Consider the following 24,714-nt stretch of genomic DNA (forward strand, 5'->3'; position numbering starts at 1 on the left):
CTGATATGCATATATTCATTGAATTTTAATACGTGTTTCAGGTTTTTCATGTTTTGATTTTAAATTAATATTGTATATATATTCATTGAATTCCAATACGTCTTTCAAGTTGTTTCATGATTTGATTTTAAATCAATATTATATTATAATATTCCTAAATATACGTATGTATTTATATATTTATTGAATTCCGTAGCTTTTTTTTTAAGTACATACATATATTCCTAAATATTAACGTGTATATTTGAATTCCAATACGTCTTTCAAGTTTTTTCATGATTTGATTTTAAATCAATATTATATTATAATATTCCTAAATATACGTATGTATTTATATATTTATTGAATTCCGTAGCTTTTTTTTTAAGTACATACATATATTCCTAAATATTAACGTGTATATTTATCATAATATATTATTATATGTTTAGTTATTATATATATATATATATATATATATATATATATATATATATATATATATGTGTGTGTGTGTGTTTTATTATACTTGTAAATTACATTATTTATATTATAAATTGATATTTAGGATATCATAGTGTTATCATAGCATGAATTTGAAAATGTTTATTTTCATGGAATTGGAAACGTTATGGTTTGACCGTAATATATGCATATGTGTATGTTGTGTCTTATGAACATTGTTACAAATGTTATGAAGATGTATAAATGAACGTGCGGTGGATTAAGTGAAAAATTGAGGTGTTGTATGTAATGAGTTGTGAGTTATAAACTGTGCAATCATACAATTGTAAGACACTTTAAGAGCGATGAGTTAAAATAATTTTCAAAATAATTGAGATTTTGAAAACAATTGAGTAGTTGTGTGTATTGCATAATTTATAGGTAGAGTCTGTGTGTTAAAATATTTTCTGGGTTGGACCTGAATCAGGAGGGAAAAGCCCTGACAGACTTCTCAAAGTCTAGGCCTTGAGGATAAATACACTCGGTTTGGGCGCTCCTTTAAGCCTATGTCGATCTCACATGGTTGGAGTATTCTCGCAAAACAAAATGATCCTGGTTGGTCTCCCTATAATTTCACTTAGTGAGATTGACTTGACTTACGTATTGTGAGACATGTCTTGTCATGAACTCCTAGGCATCCGACGAGGTTTTTCACTAAAAATGGTACCACATTGCATGTAGGCTTGAGTCTAGTGTATCTGTTGCATAACGCTTGTGTTTAACTTTCATTGAATTAACGATTGAGGTTTTGGTGTTATTTTCTGAAGTGTGTGAACTTGAATAAATGTGAATAATGTGTGTGATTTTGTGAAGTGATGTTGTTTACGTAAATTCAGCTTTAAGTATTATACGTTTCACATGCTTTAGTGTTTTATTATATATGAATGTGATAACTCATTCCCAATGTGTGTTTGTGTTTGGGTTGAATGACATTTTGTTTTAGGTGAGCCAACATATGATTAGTTGCATGCTGGAGATGAAGAGGCTTGGTCAGGGAAATGCTCTGATAAATGTGACATCGGGACATGGAGTTTTATTTCATATGTTACAATTCCATGAATAGTATAATTGTTTTATGTTTTCCACTATTAGTTTGACTTCTTTTCATTTAGAATGGACGACCTTATTTTGAGTCGAGATAATTTTATTATTTATTTGGACAAGTTCTATTATGATTTTAGAAAAGTGAAGGTGAGCCGTTTATCCTTTTTGAAATGCTTTTATTTAAATGTGTTTTTAAATTTTTTCAATTAATTCTGTATTTTTATTCCTTTTATTATTAGTACATATATGTGTGGGGTAGAGGTTGTCACATACAACACAGGGCAATCTACATGCTCAATGCCATCCTAAGATGTTTCCTTCTTGCTGCTTTGGATTCTTCACCTCGAGGGAAACCACTTGCACTTACCTAGATTGCATTTTTTTTATCCTTTTACTAGAACTAGAAACCACCTTCTATGTGATTATGCATACCATTTTGACCAGGGTGGGCATTGTGGGTCAGGGATAGGCTCTTTGACCCTTATTCTTCTTAAGCCTTTTGTACATGTTGTTATGACTTACATTTTCTCATCATATTTACAATGGTATTTCAAAGGTGTGTGCATTCGTTGATGTCTTATCCATATTTGTGATGTAAATAAATACTTTGAGTTATCTCTCTAGGACTTCTTGTTCAAGGGTTACAATCATTCTCGGAGTTCCCTTAACAATCCCCTTTGCTTCTAGTTTTGTCTTGGAGTGTAGGATTGTTTTGATCTTTTTCAAATTTCCCTAATCAAATTCATTTCTTAGAATGCACCCACAATTCCTCCATAGTTTTGATCCATTTATGTCAATTCTCGTAGGATTTTAGGAATGAGAAGCATGATTATCTTCTCATACGACAGTTGATTCTCATGCAACATGGTTTGAATTCTATGAGGGATTCTTGTTGATATATTTAATGTCCTATGCCTCTAGTCATTGTAATGTGTAATCTATGATTTTGTTACTCGATTAATTGTGCTTGTTGTTGGATGAATTTGATTGCACTCCCATTTGAGGGTGTCTGACATTGAGCACAAGGTGAGTTCTACATTCTAGAGATGAGGTGGTGTTGTCCTCTCATTCTTTCTAGACCTTGGAGGTTCAATGGACAATTAGAATTATTTCTCTTGGTTTCCACCATTGCGGAGAGGTTTAGGGATTCACAAGAAAAGACCAAGATTGATTAAAATCAGCCTAGATTGACCAAGAATTATAACAAGTCATCTCCGCAAACAAAGTCAATGTTCCTTACTAGCCAAAAGCTTCGAAGCACATGTCTCTCATGTGCCTTAAAGTTGAATGTTGAAGGGTTGGTTCCCTTAAAGTGGTCTCTAAGTCAAATGTGATGAAAGGAAACTACTGCAAAGACTCTGACACTCAAGTTAATAAAAGTAAGAACTATGAGATGATTATGAATAATGTCATACCTATTGTATGATGAGAGGCTCTCTTTATAGACCATTTTCCTTGTGTTAATAAGATGAGATAACATAATATGATAGGATATTACTGTTAAACAAGTGGCCTCAGATATCTTAAGAAGGAGGGATTGAATTAAGATATCACAAACTATTTCCCCAATTAAAATTTTATTCTTCTTTAATGATAATATCAATGTTCCCTTATTATGAATTACTATGATTCAATTCAAACTAAACTTCCTTAACGCAAAAGATAAATAACAATAAATAAAGGAGTTTAAGGGAAGAAAAAGTGCAAACTCAGTTTTATACTGGTTCGGCCACACCCTTGTGCCTATGTCCAGCCCCCAAGCAACCCGCTTGAGAGTTCCACTATCTTGTAAAAATCCTTTACAAGTTCTGAACCACACAAGGACAATCCTTCCTTTGTGTTCAGATCGCTTTACAACAAGAGACCCTCGGCCCCTTAATCACTTTCCTTGAGTAAGAAGAAGAGAAGAAAAATCTCTCTCGAAAGAGATAGATTGTACAATGAAACACTCAAATAATTCCTTATTGAATCCCAAATGTTTTGGCCAAGGAACTTTAGATGATAAGACACTTTGAATCTTTTGAGAGGATAAGACTTTTTGGACAAGTAACACTCTGAAGAATTTTCGTATCCCAAGTCACTTATATATAGGCCTTTGATGACCATTCAAAAATATTTAAAAATATGTGATTGTTGGAAGTTATATTCGAAAATCCTCACTGGTAATCGATTACAATAATGGTGTAATCGATTACACAGTTACTTCTGAAGAGTTATGACTCTTCTCATTTGAAATTTGAATATTTAAATACTGGTAATCAATTACCAACTTACTGTAATCGATTACATAACTTTGAAATTTAAATTCTAATTTCTTATGGCTGTTTTAAAACGTTCCAAACCACTGGTAATCGATTACATGTTTTCTAAAACATTTAAAATTTTTTCAGAAGACACATTGGCCACTGGTAATCGATTACATTTTCTGATAATCGATTACCAGAAAGTAAAACTCTTAAAAAACATTTTGAGTTTAAATTCTTTGGCCAAACCTTTTGTTATTTCAACTTGGAATTTTCTTCCTAAGACTCTAGGAATTATTTTGATCATATTTATTGAATTTCTTGGATATCTTGGATTCTTATCTTGAATAAAACTTGAGAAGCGCATTCCTTTGACATCATCAAAACATCAAAATATTTTTGCTTCTATAATTACTTGCTAAATAAGTTATCTTAAGTGGGATGACCAAGAGATATCTAAAGGTTGTTTAAGGACTCCTTTCTCTGCGCTATTGATTCGTGGCTTTTATTAACTTAAGCCTATTGGATTTAGTCCTAGGCTCGGTTAGGTTCAAAAACAGAAATTATCACAAAATATCTACATATATAAAATTTCTTAAATTTTTCCTTCTAATTTTCTCACATAAGATAACATTATTTAAGACAACGCTAAAGCTAGTGTCAAAGCTGCCTCTTCAAGATATCATTTAGAAGTGCTAGAAGTTAATTGCGCTAAAGCACGTTATACCCAAAACTGCAAAATGGCGAAAAAGAACTCAATTTTGATCATCCATTATAAACTTCTCCATAATTTCCACCATGAGAATAACGTGGACACTTGTACAAAAGCTAGAATTGGCATGTAGTGTTGATTCTTCCTGTCATCACTTGGTTACCTAACTTCATCCAATTTTAACAACCACAAGACTTACAGAAAATTGTAAGTAAAACGTTTTCTTTATATAAGAACAATCATATATTGTACACCAGCTGACCTATATGGCTGTACCTTGCCAAAAAGAAAGGAAAAAATTCCTAAGCATACACTACCAGCCAACAGAAAAAGCAGATCCCAAGATAGAATCTGCAATCTGCATCATTTTAGTAAAGGAGCCGGATCTTGGTACATCTAGGGATCTAAACTCTCTTGCCACTAAACAGGATGCAGCTATGTATCAACCCTCTTCTACACTACCCCATCAACTGCATCTCTTGCAAGTTCTGCAATCAATATGTCTTCTTTCCACTAGAGATATATATAGAAGCACCAACAAGAAATTTTAAGGGTTAAGTTAGTTCTCCATGTCTCAAAATATACAAGTTGACTGCTCCAAAATGTCAATACTTGGCATCCTTATCGATTAAATGAGGCTGCAGAATTATCATCATACTGTCCCCTCCACGCATTGCCATTATCTGTTCCACTACAAGCTTGATTTGGGACAGGAACATGACCTAAATCCCCATCCAAGCTCATTTGCTGTACCTCAGAAGATGACAATATCTTTATGCTCTGGACACAGCTTACAAATTCTCTGCAAGGAATTATAAGTTCAAGATTAAGATAATAAACCTGAATGAAAAAAATAGTAGGGGCCATGAACTACAAGGAATTGACTACGTACTCCCAAGGGTCATCACCAACAAGAAGAATGTCATTTTCATGATCCACATATACTAGTTTCCACTCGGTCCTTTGAGGATCTTCTAGCTGTCCTTCAATTCCAAACATCCGAGCCAAATCATGCCGGAGTTCATCATATCCCTTGTAACGGGTGACATCAATACATCTTCCAACAGAGCCACATTTTTGAACCTTCATAATATGTGAAGCAGTATCAAGCACTTGAATCATCCAAATAATATATTAAAACACAAGTAATTGAGGCCAAAGCATTTCAGGATGATTTTTGGATAACACTGCTGCACAGGAATGACAATTATGGTGTAACCTCCAACCCCCTCTTGATATAATTTTCTAGTCAAAATATGAGCTGAAAATACCCACTTATATAAAATAGTCTCAAAGGACAATACAGGTTAAGAAGTATTACAAAGTGAAGCTTATAATTTTATTGATCATTCAGTGAAGTTTACATATATAACTCCAATTTCAAACTAGCATATTCTGATTAATTAAAGATAAGGCAGTTGGATATGATTGATATGGACTGAAAATCATTAGGCAAATTCAAATGCAGTATTGGTATGGAGGCAAGATTATGATTGTATGGATGTCATGCTAAAAATAATAGCTTAAGCTTTACTGGGAAAGCAACTGAAAGGGTTCATCTAGGATCAAGAGTTGAACAAAGAATTCTCAGACAATATCAATAACAAAAGCTCCCGTATGATGTTTTGACTTGCACTATCTAAAAATTTGCATGATATCCCTACTTCGGTTTTGCATTAAACATTAAGACACCAAATGTGTTCAGTAAACATATTAAGTTTAAATAGATCTATAAATTTTTAAACGAATGAGTAAATGAAAAACCTTAGTATATGTTCGCATTCGTTGAGTCTGATTAGCCCACAAGCCATTATTCAAAACCCCAGGATCATTGATGGCAATATCACTTGAGCATCCAGGCTTAAAAGGCATGTCTGGCACCCCAAATGGCTGTGGACTAAGGGCAGCAGTGGACAGCTCAGTTTCAATGTCTCTTGGAGCACCACCATAATTGGACAGCAAGTTTTGAAAATCTTTCTGAGAATCATAGCCTCTTGAGAGCAAAGTATCAGGTGTTAATCCATCGAGATTAGAGGCAAATGGAAAATTATTTCTTGGGTGTGATTGGACATCCCCATCCATGCAGAAGTTGGGAAGTGGGAAGTTCTGGTGGATATTATTAGGATCAATACAGTAAGATGTTCCAGAAGAAGCTTCCATCTGATCAGCAACAGTCCCTTTGAACTTCAGCTGATCAGTTCCTCTTACACTGGGCAATTCATGTTTGATCTGCATCTCAGACTTGCTATGAAGCTCCTGCATCAGATGATTGGTGGGTTCAACTACCGAAGGTCCTCCTAATGTGGCTGATACTTGTTGATTTCTTTTCATCAGATTCGGAGATATCTGGCAGTTATTAGTAGATGGTGAAGTTGAGCATGATGGGGCATCTCCATCTGTAAGAGTAGAGGGAGCTCTAGTATTAGTTAGTGATTTCTGTGTATTATGGGGTTGGTTCACCGAAAGCTGCTGTGTTTGCATCAGAGATGAAGAAGAGTAGTTGTTGCCATTGAGAAGCTTCTCCATTGAGAAAGCATTGTTGCCAAGCTGTTGAGGCTGATGACCCTGTGATAGAGGCAGCTGCGGAAATTGCTGGTTTTGTTGATGAGTATTTTGCTGCTGTAGAAGCTGAGACTGCAAAAGTGGGCTAGAAGTGGAAAGGGGTTTCTGTTGTTGTTGCTGCTGCTGCTGCTGTTGTTGCTGCTGCAATTTCTGTAGCATCTGTAACTGTGGTTGTTGGTCTGAGCTGTTTTGCTGTGACATTTGAGTCATTTGTGGTTGCTGTGGTGCCCTCTGTGACAAGCTTTGTTGCAATAACTGCAACGGAGATGATTGCAACTGTGTCTGTTGCTGCTGCTGCTGCAGCTGCTGCCTCTGTAAGAGACTAGCTTGCTGATCTATTTGTTGCTGAAACTGTGAGTCTTGTGGTAAGGATGTCATCAGCAATGTATTCTTATTGGGCGATGGAAAACATTGTTGGGGTGGGATACTTCCTGAGATTAATTGCTGTTGCTGAAGTTGTGAGTATGATACTGGTTGCTGTACACACTGATTCGGAATCTGGTTAGAAGCAACTGCCCCGTTATTCATGATGGTCTGTTGACACGACTGCTGTTGCTGTTCTTGTGGCTGTTGCGCTCTCTGTTGAGGCATTTGGGGTTGTTGTTGCTGTGGTTGTGGCAGGTTTTGTGGTACGGGCAGCTGTTGTTGCCTCTGTTGCTGGAGCGGATTTAAGGGTGTTTGCAACATTGACTGCAGCTTCTGCTGTTGTTGCTGCTGCTGCTGCTGCGGAGACCATGACGTTGGGGATTGTTGCAATTGGTTGACTTGGTTTGCTAAATTAGGTTTGTTAAATTGAAGATTTGGTGAAGAGAGGACAGGAGCTTGAAAGCTCAATAATTTGGATGGATCATCAGTGGTAAGGTTACCATGCAGTGCATTGGATGAAAGCATGGATGGGGGTATAAATCCAGATTGGGCAGCAGAGAACTGATTATTCTGCTGCATGCTCATCCATTGCATCAAACTAAAACCAGGGAAGACTGAACTTGAGGCATCCTTCATGCCAAGGTCGTCTCCAAGCCAGGGCATTGCTCTCTTGAAAGCATTTTCTATATCAGACTCATCATCTGCAAAATTAAAAGTAAAGATAATCTGTTACCACAAATCTATAGACAACAACAACCCCTGGGTAAGAGGAGGAAAGGCCAAAAATGTTAGGCATGAGAATCAATTTCCCAAACAATTACAAGTGTATTATATAAGGAAGAATAAAAAGGGAAATTAGTTTTAAAAAAGGGGCAATTAGAAAATTTATCTGACTAACTGTTAGTGTGGGGGTTCTCTATTATAAATAGGCCTCTAAATACTGAGGTGGGATTATCTTTTGTAAAAACTTGGATGTACGACTGGGATTATCTGGTGTGAAAAGAGAATGCTCCTTTGGGTACACTTGTGTACATTTGTTCTTTCCCTATTCTAGATAATTCTCTCAATCTTTTCTCACTTCTTTCTCTTTGACTCTGATTTTCTGCCTACTGCACCGATTCTGTGTGTGTGATAATCATCTTTGTTAGAGTAAGATACCTAACAGAATGTTGCTATTAAAAAAAGCTATTAGATATATGAGATTATACTTTCATCATAAAAGCAACTCGATATCATTTCACAATGAGGAAATGACCTATTAAGAACAGTAAACTTGAGTTAACAAGTGAATTATTATTAACTTAATCACATATCTACATGCAAATTCATCAATTTTATCACAAAATGGCAGAATTGAATTTTCTCACACCTGATATTTGTATTAAAGTGACAATAGATATTAGATTAATTGTTTACAAGCAAAAATAATCTAAGAAACTTTTTGTTAGATGGAAAATTAGAGATAATTAATGGAAGCAGTGAGAAATTTCTGTATAAAATTTGAACTTGTTATGGGGGGGTGCTCTTGCTACCTGGCATTCCTGGCTGCTTGGGGAACTTAGGCCTAAAAAATGGAGGAGGACAAATATAGAAAGGAGTCACCACTGGCTCAATATCCCAAATAGAAACCCTGCTCGGGCGCTCACCGGCAGTCGATTCATCCCATCCAACCTATCAAAATTCAAAACATGAATATCTCAAGAAGCTACAATAGAGGTTCAGTTTGACTACATTACACAGTTGTGCACATCACATGATCATGTACAAGTAGATTACAGGACACTAAACAATGTGTGTTTTAGATTATTTTTTCAACTATTTTTTTCTGGTTCATGTCTATCCATACAAATAATGCATCTCTTCAGAAACATAACCAGTTTGATAATACCTGAAGATTGCGCCACTGTGAATTCTTCCATCGGACAGGATCCAAGTCAGTGATACCAGTGATTGTACCCATATATCTGCGTACCCCTGATTCCTCAGTCTCAAACATCATTCTGAATCTCATTCCAAGGGAAACTTGATTGAACAGGGCCTTATTATACTTGGCCAATGGAATTACAAATTCAGAAGGGCTGGCCCTGTTAAATTGACAGTTGTCTATAAGAGGCTGTCACAAATATTCCATGTTATCATATCATAGCAAATAGATACCAAGTACAAATAGTACCTTGGATTATAAAATATAGTAAACGGGCTGTTATTTGAAGCTGCATGAGCTGCAGCAGCAAGAATGCCAATGTGCATGCTGTCACTGGATATTACTGATGAAGATAGTGCTGGCTGCTGTCTATTAGCCCTCTTTATACCTAAAAGAAGTTGTTGTTTTTCATCTCTAAATAAGCAAAAATAAATTGGCTCAGCAATAGGGTGAAAATTATTCTATAAATTTCACATAAAAAATAATATTCCTTACCTGATAAAAAGAACTGAATCTCCAGCAAAGAGCCTTTTTGTGCTAACAAAGACACTCCAACCGGTAGTCAATAGATGCCTCTTCGGTTGTCCTGTAACCGATGTTCTAGAAATTTTAGCATTCAACCATGTAAAACATCAAATTGTACTCAAGTAATACATTCACAATTTGGTCAAACTTGTTATACAATTTCAATGTTGATACTGATAGTGTTAGAACTTTTCTAGGATATGTTTAGATAACAATGAATCCTGCTGTGGAATCAACAAGGCATACATAAAAGTAAAACCAATGATGATATATTAAAGGATGAAGGCAATGAAGGATAGGTAGAAGTTGCTATACCTCGATAAATATGTCTAAATGTCCATGTATTGTCATGCAAATCTTTGGCAACAATCTCCTGAGCTGGAGGTTGCATTGAAAAATCCTATCAAACACACTTCTGATCAGAATAGACAGATCACATAAAAATTCCAATCATTGGCAGGGTAAATGAAAATGTTAAATACACACCAGAGGTGGGAATATTTTCTCCGCTGCTCTACGAGGCACAGAAAATCCACCATGAGTGCTTGTGTCACTAGCTGTAAGTGTTTTGCAAAAGAACTCGGTAGGTTGTTGGTTTTGTTTGAGACCCATGTCTGATGCCAATAGTGCTTCCTTGTCATACTGTAGAAGTGTAGAACAATCACATCAAACACAATCTTTAATAGGTTCCATATCATTGGTCAGGATGGATGTTCAAGGAATGGTTGGAAATAGATCCCAGATACATATCAATAAATTATCTGATTGAACAGCTGACCTACTTTATTTACAGGTTGAAGTGTCATCTGTGCATAGACCTCATCAGTTTCAGGATCAGCCTGATCAAAAACAGAAGAGAATATCACTATAAGTATTATGCAATATGTTCATATAAGAAAATCATAAAGGGCCATCATATCAAATGCTTGAGAAAGTAATATTCTTGTACTGATATTGCTTCAAGCTATCCACCCAGGTTGGTCTGAAACTAATATATATGGATGTGGTGGCAAATAATATGTTGGTTGGGTGGTTGGTTACGAAAGAAAGAAAGGAGAGAAAGGTCACAGGTTCGATCCCCTCTGCTAACAAAAACTAACAAACTAATAATTAACATTTGCAGATAAAAAAAAAAAAAAAGCATGGCACTGTGTTAAGCAAATGTGGAAGCAAAAACACAGCTTGCAAAGTCTTCAACTCTAAGATTTAATAGAAGACAATCGACAGGATTTGTTATAAGATATGTCATGCAGAAATGTCACCTGTCCCCCTTTTACTTAAAAAAAAAAAAAGAACATTAGTTTATCCTAAATTCCCGATGACTAGCCAAGATCCAAAAATGTGAGAAAAGTTGCTTAATTAGCACATGCTCCTTCAAGGAAAATGAATCTTCGTAGAGATGGAATACATCTAGTCTTCTAATAATTATTTTTAAATATCTTAAGAAGTTATCATTATTGCAAATTTGCAATACTGCCATGTCACATGAGGAAAGTCCACCTACGTGCAAGGCAACATTGTGAAGCATGCAAATCAATTTGGATGGAAGGTTAGGATAACTAGGTATGAAGTCAGCCTCCTTTTGCATGGATGCAGCAACCTGCAAGTCATAGTAGCCAAAATAAGTTCCATCAGAAACCACAACAAAGAAATACCATTATCTTAGAATTATGGCATAAGAAACATACTTGCTCGCTGTGTCCTTGAGGGAAGTAAACCACAACACTTCCAACAGGAGGTAAAGAAACCAGTGGTCCAGCACAAGCATGCCATAACTCTGAATTGATGGTCTTCCTTTCCCCTGTAGCAGGCACAGACATTTTTTTTTCAGAATTATTTCATATTCACTGAAACCCAACAAAAATTGCATATTTCCAAGAATTTTAAAATTCAGTAACACAGCATTTATGTCAAGCACATCTGAATTTGGCATTCGCAACCAAGAAAGTCTATCTTTAAGTCAGACAAGAATAAAAGGTGACAAAAATTGAGGGTGAAATGCAACAAAATAAAGACAGAGTAATATGCCAACTTGCCAAGGTATCACTTCTATTTAGGCCACAAGGAAAAAAGGAAGCACCTCATGGAGAAGAGGGCTAACAAAACAACTGAAGAAAATTTATCCAAAAGATCAGTAACTTTAAAGCCAGATGAATAATACCAAGTTCCCTTCACCATGATATCCTCATATTTATTATTCGATCTATGATGGTATTATGTTGACTTAAAGCAATCACCCTCAGAGTCCCCAAGCAGTGTTATTGTTTGATGAAACAGAAAAACACTACCATACGCACAAGGGGGGGAGGGGGGGGGGGAGGAGAGAACACAATGAGACAGAAAGTAAACCTTGAGAAAAAAAGTACCTTCGCCAGAATTAGGCAAGTAACCATTGGGAGGAGCCTTCATTACCACCTATAAAAGTGATGACCCCAAAAAAAGTTCAACACTTGGTCCTCTTCTACCAGCAACAAGATTTAATCTTGTTCCCCAAGTCTTCCACAATAACAACAACAATTCTAACTCAAACTCATACTCCAAAACAGGCAATAACACTACTTCCCCAGAAACAAACAAGAAGACGCAGAACCCCCTTTGGTGCCTACCACAAAGTTCTCCAATAACATGGAGCAGAATCAACAAAAAAACACACCCTTTTTCCCAAAAATGCCACCAATTGTTTCCTTAGCCTCCACTTTCTCCAATTCACTCCCCCAACATCCTAGGACTCCAATGGAATTCCTCCAAAAACCCAAAAGCAAGAAACTTCCAGCTGAAAACAAATGAAGCTGAGGGTGTCCAAGAAGCCAAAACCTGTTAAGTAAAGCGCAACACAAACAACAACCATTTCAACAGTGATACCAACCAACAAAACAAAAACAAAATCAAAATCCACTCAAAAACTGATCCCCCTTCCCCCCCCCCCCCCCCCCCCCCCCCCCAGATAAAAAAAAATCCAGAATAAAAATCACCTTCAAGGCACCATAATACTCATGAGCAGCACCAGAGAGAATTAACCAAAATGGAAAAGGGAAAAGAAAATGGGAAACTAAACTAGTTACTACACTTCGTGAGGATTAAGGTAACAAGGTGGTGATGTCTGCAGCAGGACCAAAGTTGAGAAAATTGACTTGTCGCCGAGAAATCAGAGGGGGCTGAACAAAAGGAAGACAGCTTTTTTTTGTGCTTTATGTGAACAAGCCGACATGAAATATAAGACTCAAGCAATCATCACAGACAGCCATGGTTAAAAAGAACTCATTAAAGAAGTAGGGTATTATTGATTAAAATAAATAAATTAGTTAAACCAAAGAAGATTAGCATTGCTTATATCTACATGCAAATTCATCAATTTTATCACAAAATGGCAGATTGAATTTTCTCACACTGATATTTGTATTAAAGTGACAATAGATATTAGATTAATTGTTTACAAGCAAAATAATCTAAGAAACTTTTTGTTAGATGGAAAATTAGAGATAATTAATGGAAGCAGTGAGAAATTTCTGTATAAAATTTGAATTGTTATGGGGGTGCTCTTGCTACCTGGCATTCCTGGCTGCTTGGGAACTTAGGCCTAAAAAATGGAGGAGGACAAATATAGAAGGAGTCACACTGGCTCATATCCAAATAAACCCTGCTCGGGCGCCACGCAGTCGATTCATCCCATCCAACCTAATCAAAATTCAAAAGACATGATATCTCAAGAAGCTACAATAGAGGTTCAGTTTGACTCATTAACAGTTGTGCACATCACATGATCATGTACAAGTAGATTACAGGACAGCTAAACAATGTGTGTTTTAGATTATTTTTTTCAACTATTTTTTCTGTTCATGTCTATCCTACAAATAATGCATCTCTTCAGAAACATAACCAGTTTGATAATACCTGAAGATTGCGCCACTGTGAATTCTTCCATCGGACAGGATCCAGTCAGTGATACCAGTGGATTGTACCCATATATTCTGCGTACCCTGATTCCTCAGTCTCAACATCATTCTGAATCTCATTCCAAGGGAAACTTGATGAACAGGGCCTTATTATACTTGGCCAATGGAATTACAAATTCGAAGGGCTGGCCCTGTTAAATTGACAGTTGTCTTAAGAGCTGTCACATATATCCATGTTATATATATCATAGCAAATAGATACCAAGTAACAATAGTACCTTGGATTATAAAATATAGTAAACGGGCTGTTATTTGAGCTGCATGAGCTGCAGCAGCAAGAATGCCAATGTGCATGCTGTCACTGGATATTACTGATGAAGATAGTGCTGGCTGCTGTCTATTAGCCCTCTTTATACCTAAAAGAAGTTGTTGTTTTTCATCTCTAAATAAGCAAAAATAAATTGGCTCAGCAATAGGGTGAAAATTATTCTATAAATTTCACATAAAAATAATATTCCTTACCTGATAAAAAGAACTGAATCTCCAGCAAAGAGCCTTTTTTGGTGAACAAAGACACTCCAACCGGTAGTCAATAGATGCCTCTTCGGTTGTCCTGTAACCGATGTTCTAGAAATTTTAGCATTCAACATGTAAAACATCAAATTGTACTCAAGTAATACATTCACAATTTGGTCAAACTTGTTATACAATTTCAATGTTGATACTGATAGTGTTAGAACTTTTCTAGGATATGTTTAGATAACAATGAATCCTGCTGTGGAATCAAACAAGGCATACATAAAAGTAAAACCAATGATGATATATTAAAGGATGAAGGGCAATGTAAGGATAGGTAGAAGTTGCTATACCTCGATAAATATGTCTAATGTCCATGTATTGTCATGCAAATCTTGCAACAATCTCCTGAGCTGGAGGTTGCATTGAAAAATCCTATCAAACACACTTCTGATCAGAATAGACAGATCACATAAAAAATTCCAATCATTGGCAGGGTAAATGAAAATGTTAAATACACACCAGAGGTGGGAATTTTTCTCCGCTGCTCTACGAGGCACAGAAAATCCACCATGAGTGCTTGTGTCACTAGCTGTAAGTGTTTGCAAAAGAACTCGGTAGGTTGTTGTTGTTTGAGACCCATGTCTGATATGCCAATAGTGCTTCTTGTCATACTGTAGAAGTGTAGAACAATCACATCAAACACAATCTTTAATAGGTTCCATATCATTGGTCAGGATGGATGTTCAAGGAGATGGTGGAAATAGATCCCAGATACATATCAATATACTGATTGAACAGCTGACCTACTTTATTTACAGGTTGAAGTGTCATCTGTGCATTAAGACCTCGATCAGTTTCAGGATCAGCCTGATTTTTTAAACGAATGAGTAAATGAAAAACCTTAGTATATGTTCGCATTCGTTGAGTCTGATTAGCCCACAGCCATTATTCAAAACCCCAGGATCATTGATGGCAATATCACTTGAGCATCCAGGCTTAAAAGGCATGTCTGGCACCCCAATGGCTGTGGACTAAGGGCAGCAGTGGACAGCTCAGTTTCAATGTCTCTTGGAGCACCACCATAATTGGACAGCAAGTTTTGAAAATCTTTCTGAGATCATAGCCTCTTGAGAGCAAAGTATCAGGTGTTAATCCATCGAGATTAGAGGCAAATGGAAAATTATTTCTTGGGTGTGATTGGACATCCCCATCCATGCAGAAGTTGGGAAGTGGGAAGTTCTGGTGGATATTATTAGGATCAATACAGTAAGATGTTCCAGAAGAAGCTTCCATCTGATCAGCAACAGTCCCTTTGAACTTCAGCTGATCAGTTCCTCTTACACTGGGCAATTCATGTTGATCTGCATCTCAGACTTGCTATGAAGCTCCTGCATCAGATGATTGGTGGGTTCAACTACCGAAGGTCCTCCTAATGTGGCTGATACTTGTTGATTTCTTTTCATCAGATTCGGAGATATCTGGCAGTTATTAGTAGATGGTGAAGTTGAGCATGATGGGGCATCTCCATCTGTAAGAGTAGAGGGAGCTCTAGTATTAGTTAGTGATTTCTGTGTATTATGGGGTTGGTTCACCGAAAGCTGCTGTGTTTGCATCAGAGATGAAGAAGAGTAGTTGTTGCCATTGAGAAGCTTCTCCATGAGAAAGCATTGTTGCCAAGCTGTTGAGGCTGATGACCCTGTGATAGAGGCAGCTGCGGAAATTGCTGGTTTGTTGATGAGTATTTTGCTGCTGTAGAAGCTGAGACTGCAAAAGTGGGCTAGAAGTGGAAAGGGGTTTCTGTTGTTGTTGCTGCTGCTGCTGCTGTTGTTGCTGCTGCAATTTCTGTAGCATCTGTAACTGTGGTTGTTGGTCTGAGCTGTTTTGCTGTGACATTTGAGTCATTTGTGGTTGCTGTGGTGCCCTCTGTGACAAGCTTTGTTGCAATAACTGCAACGGAGATGATTGCAACTGTGTCTGTTGCTGCTGCTGCTGCAGCTGCTGCCTCTGTAAGAGACTAGCTTGCTGATCTATTTGTTGCTGAAACTGTGAGTCTTGTGGTAAGGATGTCATCAGCAATGTATTCTTATTGGGCGATGGAAAACATTGTTGGGGTGGGATACTTCCTGAGATTAATTGCTGTTGCTGAAGTTGTGAGTATGATACTGGTTGCTGTACACACTGATTCGGAATCTGGTTAGAAGCAACTGCCCGTTATTCATGATGGTCTGTTGACACGACTGCTGTTGCTGTTCTTGTGGCTGTTGCGCTCTCTGTTGAGGCATTTGGGGTTGTTGTTGCTGTGGTTGTGGCAGGTTTTGTGGTACGGGCAGCTGTTGTTGCCTCTGTTGCTGGAGCGGATTTAAGGGTGTTTGCAACATTGACTGCAGCTTCTGCTGTTGTTGCTGCTGCTGCTGCTGCGGAGACCATGACGTTGGGGATTGTTGCAATTGGTTGACTTGGTTTGCTAAATTAGGTTTGTTAAATTGAAGATTTGGTGAAGAGAGGACAGGAGCTTGAAAGCTCAATAATTTGGATGGATCATCAGTGGTAAGGTTACCATGCAGTGCATTGGATGAAAGCATGGATGGGGGTATAAATCCAGATTGGGCAGCAGAGAACTGATTATTCTGCTGCATGCTCATCCATTGCATCAAACTAAAACCAGGGAAGACTGAACTTGAGGCATCCTTCATGCCAAGGTCGTCTCCAAGCCAGGGCATTGCTCTCTTGAAAGCATTTTCTATATCAGACTCATCATCTGCAAAATTAAAAGTAAAGATAATCTGTTACCACAAATCTATAGACAACAACAACCCCTGGGTAAGAGGAGGAAAGGCCAAAAATGTTAGGCATGAGAATCAATTTCCCAAACAATTACAAGTGTATTATATAAGGAAGAATAAAAAGGGAAATTAGTTTTAAAAAAGGGGCAATTAGAAAATTTATCTGACTAACTGTTAGTGTGGGGGTTCTCTATTATAAATAGGCCTCTAAATACTGAGGTGGGATTATCTTTTGTAAAAACTTGGATGTACGACTGGGATTATCTGGTGTGAAAAGAGAATGCTCCTTTGGGTACACTTGTGTACATTTGTTCTTTCCCTATTCTAGATAATTCTCTCAATCTTTTCTCACTTCTTTCTCTTTGACTCTGATTTTCTGCCTACTGCACCGATTCTGTGTGTGTGATAATCATCTTTGTTAGAGTAAGATACCTAACAGAATGTTGCTATTAAAAAAAGCTATTAGATATATGAGATTATACTTTCATCATAAAAGCAACTCGATATCATTTCACAATGAGGAAATGACCTATTAAGAACAGTAAACTTGAGTTAACAAGTGAATTATTATTAACTTAATCACATATCTACATGCAAATTCATCAATTTTATCACAAAATGGCAGAATTGAATTTTCTCACACCTGATATTTGTATTAAAGTGACAATAGATATTAGATTAATTGTTTACAAGCAAAAATAATCTAAGAAACTTTTTGTTAGATGGAAAATTAGAGATAATTAATGGAAGCAGTGAGAAATTTCTGTATAAAATTTGAACTTGTTATGGGGGGGTGCTCTTGCTACCTGCATTCCTGGCTGCTTGGGGAACTTAGGCCTAAAAAATGGAGGAGGACAAATATAGAAAGGAGTCACCACTGGCTCAATATCCCAAATAGAAACCCTGCTCGGGCGCTCACCGGCAGTCGATTCATCCCATCCAACCTATCAAAATTCAAAACATGAATATCTCAAGAAGCTACAATAGAGGTTCAGTTTGACTACATTACACAGTTGTGCACATCACATGATCATGTACAAGTAGATTACAGGACACTAAACAATGTGTGTTTTAGATTATTTTTTTCAACTATTTTTTTCTGGTTCATGTCTATCCATACAAATAATGCATCTCTTCAGAAACATAACCAGTTTGATAATACCTGAAGATTGCGCCACTGTGAATTCTTCCATCGGACAGGATCCAAGTCAGTGATACCAGTGATTGTACCCATATATCTGCGTACCCCTGATTCCTCAGTCTCAAACATCATTCTGAATCTCATTCCAAGGGAAACTTGATTGAACAGGGCCTTATTATACTTGGCCAATGGAATTACAAATTCAGAAGGGCTGGCCCTGTTAAATTGACAGTTGTCTATAAGAGGCTGTCACAAATATTCCATGTTATCATATCATAGCAAATAGATACCAAGTACAAATAGTACCTTGGATTATAAAATATAGTAAACGGGCTGTTATTTGAAGCTGCATGAGCTGCAGCAGCAAGAATGCCAATGTGCATGCTGTCACTGGATATTACTGATGAAGATAGTGCTGGCTGCTGTCTATTAGCCCTCTTTATACCTAAAAGAAGTTGTTGTTTTTCATCTCTAAATAAGCAAAAATAAATTGGCTCAGCAATAGGGTGAAAATTATTCTATAAATTTCACATAAAAAATAATATTCCTTACCTGATAAAAAGAACTGAATCTCCAGCAAAGAGCCTTTTTGTGCTAACAAAGACACTCCAACCGGTAGTCAATAGATGCCTCTTCGGTTGTCCTGTAACCGATGTTCTAGAAATTTTAGCATTCAACCATGTAAAACATCAAATTGTACTCAAGTAATACATTCACAATTTGGTCAAACTTGTTATACAATTTCAATGTTGATACTGATAGTGTTAGAACTTTTCTAGGATATGTTTAGATAACAATGAATCCTGCTGTGGAATCAACAAGGCATACATAAAAGTAAAACCAATGATGATATATTAAAGGATGAAGGCAATGAAGGATAGGTAGAAGTTGCTATACCTCGATAAATATGTCTAAATGTCCATGTATTGTCATGCAAATCTTTGGCAACAATCTCCTGAGCTGGAGGTTGCATTGAAAAATCCTATCAAACACACTTCTGATCAGAATAGACAGATCACATAAAAATTCCAATCATTGGCAGGGTAAATGAAAATGTTAAATACACACCAGAGGTGGGAATATTTTCTCCGCTGCTCTACGAGGCACAGAAAATCCACCATGAGTGCTTGTGTCACTAGCTGTAAGTGTTTTGCAAAAGAACTCGGTAGGTTGTTGGTTTTGTTTGAGACCCATGTCTGATGCCAATAGTGCTTCCTTGTCATACTGTAGAAGTGTAGAACAATCACATCAAACACAATCTTTAATAGGTTCCATATCATTGGTCAGGATGGATGTTCAAGGAATGGTTGGAAATAGATCCCAGATACATATCAATAAATTATCTGATTGAACAGCTGACCTACTTTATTTACAGGTTGAAGTGTCATCTGTGCATAGACCTCATCAGTTTCAGGATCAGCCTGATCAAAAACAGAAGAGAATATCACTATAAGTATTATGCAATATGTTCATATAAGAAAATCATAAAGGGCCATCATATCAAATGCTTGAGAAAGTAATATTCTTGTACTGATATTGCTTCAAGCTATCCACCCAGGTTGGTCTGAAACTAATATATATGGATGTGGTGGCAAATAATATGTTGGTTGGGTGGTTGGTTACGAAAGAAAGAAAGGAGAGAAAGGTCACAGGTTCGATCCCCTCTGCTAACAAAAACTAACAAACTAATAATTAACATTTGCAGATAAAAAAAAAAAAAAAGCATGGCACTGTGTTAAGCAAATGTGGAAGCAAAAACACAGCTTGCAAAGTCTTCAACTCTAAGATTTAATAGAAGACAATCGACAGGATTTGTTATAAGATATGTCATGCAGAAATGTCACCTGTCCCCCTTTTACTTAAAAAAAAAAAAAGAACATTAGTTTATCCTAAATTCCCGATGACTAGCCAAGATCCAAAAATGTGAGAAAAGTTGCTTAATTAGCACATGCTCCTTCAAGGAAAATGAATCTTCGTAGAGATGGAATACATCTAGTCTTCTAATAATTATTTTTAAATATCTTAAGAAGTTATCATTATTGCAAATTTGCAATACTGCCATGTCACATGAGGAAAGTCCACCTACGTGCAAGGCAACATTGTGAAGCATGCAAATCAATTTGGATGGAAGGTTAGGATAACTAGGTATGAAGTCAGCCTCCTTTTGCATGGATGCAGCAACCTGCAAGTCATAGTAGCCAAAATAAGTTCCATCAGAAACCACAACAAAGAAATACCATTATCTTAGAATTATGGCATAAGAAACATACTTGCTCGCTGTGTCCTTGAGGGAAGTAAACCACAACACTTCCAACAGGAGGTAAAGAAACCAGTGGTCCAGCACAAGCATGCCATAACTCTGAATTGATGGTCTTCCTTTCCCCTGTAGCAGGCACAGACATTTTTTTTTCAGAATTATTTCATATTCACTGAAACCCAACAAAAATTGCATATTTCCAAGAATTTTAAAATTCAGTAACACAGCATTTATGTCAAGCACATCTGAATTTGGCATTCGCAACCAAGAAAGTCTATCTTTAAGTCAGACAAGAATAAAAGGTGACAAAAATTGAGGGTGAAATGCAACAAAATAAAGACAGAGTAATATGCCAACTTGCCAAGGTATCACTTCTATTTAGGCCACAAGGAAAAAAGGAAGCACCTCATGGAGAAGAGGGCTAACAAAACAACTGAAGAAAATTTATCCAAAAGATCAGTAACTTTAAAGCCAGATGAATAATACCAAGTTCCCTTCACCATGATATCCTCATATTTATTATTCGATCTATGATGGTATTATGTTGACTTAAAGCAATCACCCTCAGAGTCCCCAAGCAGTGTTATTGTTTGATGAAACAGAAAAACACTACCATACGCACAAGGGGGGGAGGGGGGGGGAGGAGAGAACACAATGAGACAGAAAGTAAACCTTGAGAAAAAAAGTACCTTCGCCAGAATTAGGCAAGTAACCATTGGGAGGAGCCTTCATTACCACCTATAAAAGTGATGACCCCAAAAAAAGTTCAACACTTGGTCCTCTTCTACCAGCAACAAGATTTAATCTTGTTCCCCAAGTCTTCCACAATAACAACAACAATTCTAACTCAAACTCATACTCCAAAAACAGCAATAACACTACTTCCCCAGAAACAAACAAGAAGACGCAGAACCCCCTTTGGTGCCTACCACAAAGTTCTCCAATAACATGGAGCAGAATCAACAAAAAAACACACCCCTTTTTCCCAAAAATGCCACCAATTGTTTCCTTAGCCTCCACTTTCTCCAATTCACTCCCCCAACATCCTAGGACTCAATGGAATTCCTCCAAAAACCCAAAAGCAAGAAACTTCCAGCTGAAAACAAATGAAGCTGAGGGTGTCCAAGAAGCCAAAACCTGTTAAGTAAAGCGCAACACAACAACAACCATTTCAACAGTGATACCAACCAACAAAACAAAAACAAAATCAAAATCCACTCAAAAACTGATCCCCCTTCCCCCCCCCCCCCCCCCCCCCCCCCCCAGATAAAAAAAAATCCAGAATAAAAATCACCTTCAAGGCACCATAATACTCATGAGCAGCACCAGAGAGAATTAACCAAAATGGAAAAGGGAAAAGAAAATGGGAAACTAAACTAGTTACTACACTTCGTGAGGATTAAGGTAACAAGGTGGTGATGTCTGCAGCAGGACCAAAGTTGAGAAAATTGACTTGTCGCCGAGAAATCAGAGGGGGCTGAACAAAAGGAAGACAGCTTTTTTTTTGTGCTTTATGTGAACAAGCCGACATGAAATATAAGACTCAAGCAATCAATCACAGACAGCCATGGTTAAAAAGAACTCATTAAAGAAGTAGGGTATTATTGATTAAAATAAATAAATTAGTTAAAACCAAAGAAGATTAGCATTGCTTAATTACATGACATGATCGTGTTTTAGACAATATTCCTTCCCGCGGTTAAAATTTGGGCCCAAACCCACCTTATATTCCTCTGAATTTTTGCATAAGGCGTTAGTAATTAGTGATGTAATATAAATAATCACTAAGCTCATCTTAGTGGTTAAAAGTTTAAGTACTGCTTGTTCCTTTATATAAAAAACAAATAATAATAATAATTTTTATTTATAATTATAAGAAATATACTATCATCTTTAAATATATTAACTATTAATTTTTTATATTCATAATTTATTATTATCTCTGTTTTTAAATATAAGATTTTTGTTTCAATTTTTTGTCTATTTTTTAAAACTCTTTTCAAGTTATTGCATTAGTTATTTTTTGACTCAAATATCTTATTTACTTTTCAATAAATGTTAGAATGTCTTAAAAAGATAAGTATATTATCTTTCTTATAAGAATCAGATAAGAAAACTAACACATACTAATTAATTAATTAGATGGGAAATTAATTAAATTAAAAGAGAAAGATTGAGTCTCATTAATTTTAAAGATAATTTTAATAAAATAATATAAATTGTTAATAAATTTAATAATATTAACTATATTAACCAACTTTATCAAACGACATAAATTAATTAAAATAATTTTATATTTTGGAAAAGAGGTATTACTCGTTTCTTATGAATGTGGATGCATTTTTTAACTATTAACAATAACTAATATCTATGGTTGAAAAAATATAAATAACCACTAGTCCACTAGGATAGCTTAACGGTAAAAAGTTTAGATAATTTATATAATATCTTAAATTCAAATCTGTGTTACAATATGAAATACTTAAAAAATGAAATTTATGTTATCAACCCATCACCAAATATCATAAGTATGTTTTTCATAATAATTATTAAAAAATTGTAATTAAATAATATGTACATTCTTGGTATATCTTGAAAGCTCTTTAAATGTGAATTATGTACTAATACTTGTTTCATATAATATCTGTGTTACAATATTGTATACTTAAAAAATGAAATTTATACTATCAACCCATCACCAAACACAGCCTATAAGTAATAAATCTTTTTTTCCAGATTTTTAATCTAAATTAGATATTTAAAATTTAAACTCGAGACTACTTGTTATAATAATAAGTACATTCTTGATATATCTCGAAAGCTCTTTAAACGTGGATTATGTACTAATACTTGTTTTTTTTAAGGGGATGTACTAATACTTGCTAAAAGTATAATAATAAGTGCATTCTTGGTATATCTTGCAAGCTCTTTAAATGTAGATTAGGTACAAATATTTCATGTACTTTCAAATTCACCGACACAATGTCTTGAAGTCACCAAATAATGTGTGCGGAGTTTCTATAGGGAGTTTTCTTCACATTCGCTAGTGATTAATGTACACTTACGTATTTAATAAGCATTTCTATATATGACCTGGAACATGGAAGGGTTCAAAATATTATTTTGGCAAAAATCTATGTGAAAATATATACGTACTAAGAGTACTTTACATTGTGGGAGTGAAAGGTAGAAAAGAAACGTTCGTGTGCATCCGAGGAAGTGTGCTTGCATTTTGACCGAATGCCGTTGAAATTTGATGTATGGATTTACCTTTTATGGTAAAAATGTTGAATGTTCATACATTTTCTACTTCAATTGATCAGTTAATTTTGGTAAAGTTTTTTTTTTTTTTATTGTGCTTGGTGGCGTGGCCATCTACTATATGTTTGAAAAAATGTGGAGATATCTGAGTGATCAAATTTTTTATTATTATCTTTATAGAGGTTTATTTTTCTTTTTATGATGTATTGCCCCTTTTTGGGGATTCTTTGTGGATGCTTGATCCCACAAGACCAGAAAAGCCATTATGAAAGATGACATCAATGATTCTCTCGGCCCAAACACTTCTTAACTTTGAATGTATTAAGGAAATACTTGTCGTAACAACAATAGTTAATGGATATATGGACATGTTTCAACTTTCTTCTTAATTCTCTCTATGCAAAAGAATATCAATTATTCTTCTCTTATAAATTAGGAGTTCCTCTATTATTTATTTTTATGGCTCCTTCTTTATTCAGATTACACGATTAGTCTCCCAAAAAATTATGTTCCACCTTAGTATATCATATCTTAAAAGAAACAACCAAAAACTAAAGCTTCCACCTTTCTTCATGTCATTAATAATTAGTTTTGATTCTTGACCCATAAAAAAGTATGCAAAGAAAAAGAAAGGATAATTTTTATATACACGCTAGGACACCCCCACTAGCCGCAAAAGCAGGAAATCTTCACATGTCAAAGGTTTGGTTCCTTCTTAAGAGGTAATTATACCTTAATTAATCTAAAACCTTAAAATTAACGATTTTGTTAAAAAAATTGTAGTACTAATGGGAGAGTTTTCTCCACATGTAGAACTAAGATGAAATACTAGATGTAAGGAATTCTCCACTTCTAAAATCTATAACTTATTATGCAGTCAATAGAATTTACTTAGCTAGTTGACTTTTTATTCTTGACTATTATATGATTTAAGTTCGAATTCAAAAGTTCTCTAAATTAAGATTAATAGTTCATCTTAATCTTAAAATGAAAATAACATT

The 24,714-nt window shown here is 35.8% G+C and overlaps 1 protein-coding gene and 1 pseudogene across 1 annotated transcript; both read right to left on the reverse strand.

Annotated features, from left to right (window-relative positions):
- Positions 1 to 4,511: 4,511 nt before the first annotated feature.
- On the reverse strand, positions 4,512 to 12,528 carry LOC114367693 (auxin response factor 19-like). The gene is made up of 13 exons (XM_028324892.1): positions 12,226 to 12,528; positions 11,548 to 11,660; positions 11,364 to 11,459; positions 10,642 to 10,698; positions 10,346 to 10,501; positions 10,175 to 10,259; positions 9,830 to 9,920; positions 9,584 to 9,748; positions 9,299 to 9,494; positions 8,943 to 9,081; positions 6,247 to 8,111; positions 5,375 to 5,565; positions 4,512 to 5,284 (listed from the first exon to the last, which is right to left on the reverse strand). Exons 1-13 carry the CDS (start codon positions 12,266 to 12,268, stop codon positions 5,104 to 5,106), a joined length of 3,378 nt encoding a protein of 1,125 aa, XP_028180693.1. The 5' UTR covers positions 12,269 to 12,528; the 3' UTR covers positions 4,512 to 5,103.
- A 2,466-nt stretch (positions 12,529 to 14,994) lies between these two features.
- LOC114368104 lies at positions 14,995 to 22,033 on the reverse strand (annotated as a pseudogene).
- Positions 22,034 to 24,714: the final 2,681 nt, after the last annotated feature.

The sequence above is a fragment of the Glycine soja genome, chromosome 9 (genome assembly GCF_004193775.1).
Source record: "Glycine soja cultivar W05 chromosome 9, ASM419377v2, whole genome shotgun sequence".
Lineage (NCBI taxonomy): Eukaryota > Viridiplantae > Streptophyta > Magnoliopsida > Fabales > Fabaceae > Glycine > Glycine soja.

What these genes read in the sequence shown, in the direction of transcription:
- LOC114367693 (XM_028324892.1), bottom strand. Translation starts at nt 12,268, where the DNA reads ATGAAGGCTCCTCCCAATGGTTACTTGCCTAATTCTGGCGAAG. An exon ending in CTTGCCTAATTCTGGCGAAG is followed by an intron (nt 11,661 to 12,225) that starts GTACTTTTTTTC and finishes TGCCTGCTACAG; the next exon opens with GGGAAAGGAAGACCATCAAT. An exon ending in ACTATATTTTATAATCCAAG is followed by an intron (nt 9,495 to 9,583) that starts GTACTATTTGTA and finishes TCAATTTAACAG; the next exon opens with GGCCAGCCCTTCTGAATTTG.